At 41.0% G+C, this 9,068-nt stretch overlaps 1 protein-coding gene across 1 annotated transcript; it reads left to right on the top strand.

The window, feature by feature from the left end:
* The first annotated feature begins 45 nt into the window (after positions 1–45).
* si:dkey-43p13.5 (visual system homeobox 2) lies at positions 46–9,022 on the top strand. Its single transcript, XM_061701553.1, has 4 exons — positions 46–3,306; positions 4,738–4,895; positions 6,414–6,774; positions 8,352–9,022. Exons 1-4 carry the CDS (start codon positions 3,084–3,086, stop codon positions 8,561–8,563), a joined length of 954 nt encoding a protein of 317 aa, XP_061557537.1. The 5' UTR covers positions 46–3,083; the 3' UTR covers positions 8,564–9,022.
* The last annotated feature ends 46 nt before the right edge of the window (positions 9,023–9,068 follow it).

The raw sequence follows: 9,068 nt of genomic DNA, 5'->3' as shown, positions 1-9,068 counted from the left end.
ATTTTTTGGGAGTTTTTTTTTTTTCTTTTTATCCCGCATCTGTGTAAGAGTGAGCATATATATTTCGGTTCAACCAATATCATCAATCATCTAGTTGATCCCACCCTCCATCTCTTTGACAGAAATTTTGATTTGTTGGATTGCAAGACATATTTCATGCCACTTTTCAATATGCTGGGGCTTCAGGAAATAAAAGGCAATTAAATAACTAAGTCACTAAACAAATAAATGTCAGCCATCCATCTATCCATTTTCTGTACTGCTTCTCCTCACAAGGGTCGCGGGTATGCTGGAGCCTATCCCAGCTAACTCTGCGGGCAGGAGGCAGGGTACACCCTGCACTGGTCGCCAGCCAATCGCAGGGCACATATATAAACAAACAACCGTTCGCACTCTCATTGACACCTACGGGCAACTTAGAGTCCTCAATTAACCTACAATGCATGTTTTTGGAATGTGGAGGGAAAACCGGAGTGCCTGGATAAATCTCACGCAGGCACGGGGAGAACATGCAAACCCCACACTGGTGAGGCCGGGGATTGAACCCTTGTCCTCAGAACTGTGAGGCAGACGCTCTAACCAGTAGTCTACCATGCCGCACTGTCATTAAATCAATTTAAAAAATCAATTACATTAATAAAATTAAATTAAACCAAATTATTCAATAAATAAATGTCATTAAATCAATACAAAATCCATTACATGAATAAAATTCAATTACAATAAACCAAATTAAAAAACTAAATGTCATTAAATAAATAATGCCATTGAATAAGTAAAATTCCATTAATTATATATATTTTTAAATTAATTACATAATGACATTCAATATTAAAAAAAAAAAAAAAAAGTCATGCAGTGGAGTTCTGTGAGATAATTTCCATCTATAGTCCCTGATAACCATACCACAAATGACAGGAAAACAGACACATTCACCACTGTGAAATTCACTTTTAATCTATAATTGTCGTTATCGGTAAGAATAGTATTTTGAAAAAAAAATGTCCAAAAATTATTGATGCATTTGAGAAAGATTGGTTAAAAACTATGGCTAGTAAGGAACTTTAACCTCGCTAACTCGGCCATTTTGTGTCGTTACCATTCAAAATCAATAGGGTTGTTAGGTGCAGTAATCCTTGAAAGTGGAATGAGAGCTTCGCGGAAAGCCTAATCCTCCTCCGCCGAGGCGTTAAATCAGTGTTTGAACAGGTGCAGATGAAAGGGCTGCAGGTGAGAGCGAAGGAATGACCACCATGTGACTCATCCTCGCACTCTGACTGGTCGCTTCTTTCACCGACTCGGCGGGCTGATCAAAGCCGCGTGAGTGTCGCCGTCGTTGACAGGCCAGTGTTTCTCTACTGTTTCGAGGCGATGAGATTAATCCACGCACACCTGTGCTTTAATTCGCGACGACCAACAACTCGTCAACGCCGAAGCTACAGCTGGCGCGCACACATTACCGTAGTGTTTTTAATCTGGATAAAATGTGTTGAGGGGCTCTAATCGTGTTTGGTAACACTCGACAACGTCGTCGTCATGTCATCAGCCACTGATCCATGTTAACTGGTGTCCAGTCGGCAAATGATGGCTTTTTGCCAGATGGCCAAATTTGTATATCATAAGGATTTATAATTGAAAATATTAAACAGGTTTAACATTTACAATTCTCCGAGGAGATCGGGGAGGAAAAATAACTCTGAACATACCCCACAACACAAGATAATCACTCAGGATAATCTTTGCGAAACATCCAATAATTGGGTCTTTGCTGACTTTGATTGAAAGGGGAAACACATTTACAAATTAGGCCTGGTTATGGCTATGCATCTACCTCGCTTCCTAATTTATCCGTTTCACGTCACAATCATGGAGTGCGGGGATTGGCCGAACACCTTGTTCACCACATACGTCAAATATTTGTAATCCTAAATATTGAAGAGGTTTAACATTCATGATTCTCGCCAATTTTGAGAGCGGATCGGTAGGAAAAATCGATCCTAACTCTTGAATTTGATCAAAGGAGGGGGGATGTTCAATTGGCTATCGTTTTGTTTCATGTCACAATTGTGAAGTCCGTGGATCGGTTGAACTCTGTGTTGACCACACGCATTGGTATGTGCGATCTTAAATACTGAACCGGTTTAACATTCGCGATTGTTGACCGTTTTCGTAGCAGATTGGGGAGGAAAAATCACTCTTAACACACAGTACGGGATCATCTCTCAGGATAAGAGAGAGAGAAAATTTTTGGGACCCTTAATCTGAATGGTGTCAAAATTTAAATTTGGCCCAATCATCGGTATGCGTCACCCCACTTTTTGCCAAACTGTTTTCCAAGGAGATCAAGAAAAATCACTTTGAACACTCCCCACACCACAGGATAATCTTATGTAGACAACAACAGTGGGAGATTTGCTGACTTTGATTGCAAGCGGGTGAAAATGCTTAAATTTGGTCAAATTATCGGTTTGTGTGTACTCCACTTAATACTGTGAACTGCCCTAAAGCCACTGGTCCTAAAAAGATGACATCAGTTTTTAGCGTGACGAGTCGTTCCACATCAACACCAAAGGTGTTCTTGATAAAGCATCAAGCATCATCACTCCAGCGTTGTCGGTTAGCAGGCGTGTGTTTATTCTGGAAGCCGCCGCCTTTCGAGTACAGTTTGACGACTCTTCACAGATGAGACCGGCGAGTATTTTTCAAGACGCATCGCTTGCGTGTCTGAACAGACGGCCCCTCGATTTAGTTTCTGTCCATGGGACTGATTGAAACCTCAGACGGCAAAAGATGTTGCAACACGTTGGTTGGATCAAGACGAGCGTCTCTTCCCGCCCAGGCAGACTGAACACGACACTGACGATCCGATGAGAGACGAGGTTAGATGTGAGAGGAGGTCATGTGACTAGCAAGGGGCTTGGAGGAGAGAGGGCGGGACCACCTGAACCACTCTCACCTTTTACCTCGTCCCTGCCCTGAGCCTCTCACACACAAGAACCAGCTGGTAAACCAGGAGCGAGATTGTTCCTCCACTGGGATGCGTTCCGCGTAGGACTCTGATCCGGAATTGGATCACATCGGCCATGTTCGGACCCGGGCAACTGGTCTCCGCTCTCCTGCCTGCGGTTTTCCACTCACCCGCAGCCCCGTTTTTCCACGCCTTCCCGGCCCGACAGATCCTGATCCCGGCGGGGCCCTACATCAGCTACGAGTCCCTGAGGAGTTACCTGCAGCCCGAGCCATGCAAGGAGGCGCTGCTGCTGGCCACGCAGGCCGTAGGCATGGGTCCACTGGTGGATGGCATGGGTGAGTCCAACCAGAACCACGTATAATACACTTCACGGAATCCGTCCGAATGGGGTCCCCAAAATAAATCTCAGTTAATTATATTGTATCGTTGGAAAAAGGTGCATGTCTATATGGGGACAGGCGCGGCAATTAAACAAACATAATAAACCAATTACTTCTCTACCTTTGTTTTGGGCCAATTAAAAGCTCTGATATGATTGCGACATATCATAAATCTCATGTATCTGCATGAATACATTTTTGGGGGGAACAAAATGCAGTATATAAAAAGAATAAAGTGCAGTTTTATCCACGAACAGGTGTATGTGTCAAGACAATAGTTATATTTTTAGGGAATAAAAGGGGAAAGATTATGAGAATAAAGTAATGTTTAAATCGTCTCATTAAATGCTGACTTTAATATCGTAATTTTACGACTTTATATTGAAAGAATACGACTTTAATCTTGCGAGGTTACAACTTTTTTATCTCAACAAAATACATCTTGTAAATATTACGACTAGGGCTGCAACTAACAATTATTTTTATCGATTAATCTATTGTTTTTATTATTATTGATCAATCAGATCAAAACAATTCATTTCAATCCCTTTATTAAAAAACAGGACATTATTTCATTGACAGTGCAGAAAATGCACAAATCTGAATTGGTTAGGATTCCGTTACCGGTTTGGTCCGTGACATGTCGGAAAATCCACAAAAATGTTAATCATTCTTTTCCAAAGTAAAGTATGTTTGCTTGTTTGTTTATTTTGATGAAACACAAAAGACATTTAGTCTGATTTCATGGAAGACTACAGAAATGATGCTGACATTTCAAGGATTTGGACAATTTTAAGTTAAACAAGGTCTCTAAAAGATTAATCAATTATCAAAAGAGCAATTGTCGATGAATTGTTGCACCTCTAATTGCAACTTTTTTCTTTAAAAAAAATATACTTTTTTTTCGACTAAGACTTTGATGTTTTAGCTAGACGAAATGATTCTTATGTTGCAACTTTAAAAAAAAAAGATAAATCTACCGTAACATCACAACTTTTCTCCCCAAAATAAGCAACCTTATACTTTCAACAGCATTTAGTGGTACACATGGTATTTATGTTTAGTTGATGTTAGGATCGTGAGGGGTCCTTGGAAAAATTCTCCCCTGTAATGGGTCCCTGGACGCAAAAAGTTTGAGAACCCCTGTTCGAGTGAGTGTCAAATTGTCCTCAAGTGTCAAAAAGACGTGAGCGTCGAGTGTAAATGTTTACAAAAGACCGGCTAACGGCTCGTGACGAACAATCAATTATCAAGCCTTGCTGAAGCAGACCGAATGATGGCCATGCTAATTAGCCAATCAAGAGCCATTAGCTCTTTGTCACCCATTGGCGATTGTGTTAATTTGCCGCTGTGCCATTTATTTCTTTTTTTCCCCTCCCTCCCCAGACGAGCAGAGGCCAGTGAAGCAGCGTCGCGCTCGCGCCAACTACAGCAGCTGGCAGCTCGAGGAGCTGGAGAAGGCCTTCGAAAGCACCCACTACCCCGACGTGTTCATGAGGGAAGCCCTGGCACTCAGACTGGACCTCATTGAAGCCAGAGTTCAGGTGAGCTACATAATTGGCCTCCCTCTTTTATCACGGGGGTTAGGTTCCGGACCGCCCCCGCACTAGGTGAAATCCACAAATCAGTGACCAGATATTCTTCGGTATTATTTATACATATTTTAAAGCTGTAGGAACCTCCCCAGACTCTTCTTAATCTTCCCCTCACTACTATTAACCCCTACCATAGTTACTCTTAAACATATAGTATTGCATTGGAGTATTGTGCACTATGTACATTTTATTTCTTGTAATATGTTTTAATTATTTTGTTTGTTTGTTTGTTTTTTCAGTTTTAATGTTTTAGGCTAGGAAGTATTTATTTGACCATTAAAATAAATAAATAAAATACAGCATACAGTCAAAATCCCGCGATATATGAAAAAATATTATTAAATCTGCAATGCAGTGAATTTGCATTTATATCTGCTTTATAGCGAGGGAACACTGTATGATGTCATGGCATCACTTAGTATCCTAATGCAATTTTGCCTTCACTTCGGAGTTTAATTTGTTCTGTCACCAAGATTACATTCTTCCAATTTGAAATTAATTAAAATGCCATTAATCTGTTCCATAACCCTCAAAGTAGCACTGTATTGTATAAAAACAATAAAACATGAAAGAGAATGTAAAGAAATAAACTGGTTCTCTTAACGTATATTGACCTCAGAAGCTGTAGTCTGGTTTGTCCGGTTTGTCTGCGTGTGAGCGTCTGGGTGTGGGTTGTGGTCAACAACAGCTCATTGCGAGAATTTTTTCATTTTGTATTTGTGTGTTTGACTGTTTGTCCCATTTAATAAACCGATAGGGTAGTTTTTACGTTACAAACCAAATTCATGCGTAGTGGAAAAAAAGAATACAGCTAATGGCGTTTGGAAAACAGTTTGCATGTGAACGGAAGATCTACATTATTAAAAAGACGTGTGTGTGTGTGTGTGTGTGTGTGTGTGTGTAGACATATCATCACTTTGAAGCGCGTCAAGATGGATGTGTGTGATAGCACACCTGCTAACTCTCACTAGCCAAGACTAATATGTGGCTGAAGCAGCTGCAGCGTGACTCATTTAAAGCTATGCTGTCCTTTTTATTTGTTTTAGTGTACTTGGATTGATACCTCTCTTCACAGCACTCCTGTTTTTTTTCTAAAGGTAAAGAAATACCATGAAAAATAGATAAAAAATATTTTCTTGGTATACAACTGGTTAGTACTGGTAATGATGGTGACATGAACAATGTTTATAAGGTTTTGTTTTGGACACTTTTTGGATAAGTAAACATTATTGACCCAGCAACATTATTGCTGTTCTTGATAAATGAATAAAACCACAGGGTTCAAAGTATGACACTTTTTTCATAAACAATTGTAGACCTTTGCTTTCTTTCTATGTTTATTTATTGGTGGATCTCAATTAGACTATCATGGAAAATTTTGAAAAATGTTTTACTTCTTGACTTCAACTACTGAAATACATTTTGACTTGACATATTTGATGAGATGGATTCTGATTGTGACTCTAGGTTTGGTTTCAAAACCGGCGTGCCAAGATGAGGCGTCAGCTGAAGTTGCAGGGCCAGCGTGCTGAGCCTCACCCGAAAGGAGAATGCGGAGACTTCCTGGATAAAACAATCCGTTTAAAACATCCCGAGGACGCTTGCGACGGCGAGCGCTGGCAGAGAGCTCAGGAAGACGACGGCAACTACCCGTGGACAAAAGCCGCCGGCGCCGCAGTGGCCGGTCAGAGGTCGGAGCAGCTGCGCTCCAGCAGCATCGCCAAGCTGAGGGCCAAAGCCAGGGAGCACGAGGCCGAGATCAACGGCGCCGTCAACGTGTCGGCGGGCATCGCGCCGTCCCGAACACAGGAAGTGGACGCCGTGCACGGTGATTGATCACTTTCCCGCTTCCTGTTTTTACATATCACCGTTACGGAGGAAATACGTCATGCTCTCAAGGTGCGGGGGGAACAACGCATTGGAGGAATAGTTCTCATGATTTTGATTTTTCACTTCATTAGGTATACCTGTATCAAAAATGCCTGCCTTTATAGGGGTAATATTTTATTTTATTTTTTTAAAAGACATTTTTTGCACAGCGCTTCTACTGGACCTCATTAGATCAGGCAGGGCAGCACAGTGAGCTTGTGGCGAGCACCTCTGCCTCACAGTCAAAAGAGGTTCAAATCCTCCCCCTATACCTACAAGCGGTATAGAAAATGAATAGATTGTGTACGTGTACCTAATACAGTGGCCGGAAAGTGTGTTGTGCTTATTTCCTGTGCCAATTAAAATGCATATTCATCTGTCACAACTAAAATGTCCTGTCGCTTTGATTCCGATGACCGGTTTACGCATCATGTCAGAGTGAGGCAGGGACGCGGGCCGTTTAATTTGACATCCTTGACCGCCTTTGCGGGATAAACAATGGAAATAGCTGAAGAATGAAGTCTCGATGAGTGAGTGTGCGCGGGGTGTAGTTTTAAGCGATCTAAAGCAGTGCTTCGCTTTTATTGTAAGCCACTGTCACATTATGTAGAGTTTGAAAATATGGTGCCAAAATATAGGAAAATAAAAGACTGTACTGAATTCAATTCAATGAAAATTTATCGCACATAAGTTAAATAAAAAGTGCATCTCAATAATTATTTGAATACAAACAGTTCTAAAATCTTAAATGCAACTGAACTGAAATGTACTGTACTGGATAAAAAACAAAACAAAAGAAAAACATTGAATGTAGTGATTCTTCATGTAGCACGTAGGACCCAATGCACTACTAGTGGTACCCGCACTACAGTTTGACATTACCAAAAATGTTTTTTTTTTTTTTTTTTTGCCAAAATGAGAAGAACAAAGCAATTTAGCAAGAAACATGAAATTGCTGGATCTGGCCCCGGGCCTTGAGTTTGATACGTGGTCTAAAGTAAGCTCTATGTTGACTCTAAATAGAACCAGATGGAGTATTTGGCAGGTGATGAAGTGAAGATGACTTTAAATGTGACGAAAGCACCCAGAACAAAAACAATAATTTGCCCTCGTCCAGAATGAAACTCAACTATGTGACTGTTTTATAGTATAATTCTCACTCATTAACTTACTTTAACAAACCACATCTTGAGTCTGCGTGCATAATTTAAAAAAATAATCCATACAAAATGTATATAATATGATAATCCCAGATGTGTCAGAAAAGGACTGGTGGTCACCAAAGATATATTTGAAACTCAAACTCCAAACCGCGAGTTTGCGGCAGATGATCAAGCAGGACGTCTGCGAGCTTCGTTCAGAGGGTTGTGGCACCGCAACTCTTGGCTGCTTCATCATGACAACGCGCCTGCGCACAAGGACTTGAGCATCCGACACTTCCTGGCCCGAGAAGAACATCGCCGTGCCCGAACAACCTCTACACTCAGCCGACCTGACTCCGTTTATTTTGTTGTTGTTGTTTGTTTTGTTTTGAAGATGTGGACTACATCAAGAAGGTCGTGACGACGGAGCTGCAGAGGATCCCGGACAAATCCTTCCAGGAGTGCATGAAGATGTATCAGAAGAAGGCTGGAAACGGGCGTTTGAGTCCAGAGGGATTGCTTCAAAGGGGAAAACTAGCGACACCAGTCCTGGAATTTTATGACACACCTCATTTATGGTTTACATGGCTTGCATGCTGTAAATGATATCCACACCTTATTGCCATGAACTAGTGCAGCTTAATACTGCGCCCTACTGGCCAATGCTAATTCAGCAGTAAAGTCATTATTGTAAACGTGTATGGGGGGGAACACTTCTAGGCCTTCTTGTGCCATTTGTAACACCAAAGAAACAAACAATTTCCAAATATTTGGTACATCATTTCACAAATCCACAAGGCGTGGTGGGGTGTTAAATCTACCTCAACATGTTTGCACAGCATCATCATTTGTGAACATGTTTTTATCCTCGGTGCACAAGATAATTGTAATTATTTTTTAAAATACTTACACCCTAATCTGCAGTATAATCTTGAGCATGCTGGATAAGAACATTTGCACACACGATTAGGACCTTGTGTGCACAAGATGATAAAAAAGAAAAGGAGTGACCATCTTGTGCAAAAAGGATAGGAAGACACTAATTAACATAACTGAGCCTTTGGGCTTTTATTAAAAAAATTAAAATAAACGAAAATTCATCATTCAAGCC

The sequence above is a fragment of the Phycodurus eques genome, chromosome 16 (genome assembly GCF_024500275.1).
Source record: "Phycodurus eques isolate BA_2022a chromosome 16, UOR_Pequ_1.1, whole genome shotgun sequence".
NCBI classification, from domain to species: Eukaryota; Metazoa; Chordata; class Actinopteri; order Syngnathiformes; family Syngnathidae; genus Phycodurus; species Phycodurus eques.
This window is presented reverse-complemented; position numbering and strand designations above follow the sequence as displayed.

What these genes read in the sequence shown, in the direction of transcription:
- si:dkey-43p13.5 (XM_061701553.1), top strand. Translation starts at nt 3,084, where the DNA reads ATGTTCGGACCCGGGCAACTGGTCTCCGCTCTCCTGCCTGCGGTTTTC. An exon ending in TCCACTGGTGGATGGCATGG is followed by an intron (nt 3,307 to 4,737) that starts GTGAGTCCAACC and finishes CTCCCTCCCCAG; the next exon opens with ACGAGCAGAGGCCAGTGAAG. An exon ending in GGAAGTGGACGCCGTGCACG is followed by an intron (nt 6,775 to 8,351) that starts GTGATTGATCAC and finishes TTTGTTTTGAAG; the next exon opens with ATGTGGACTACATCAAGAAG.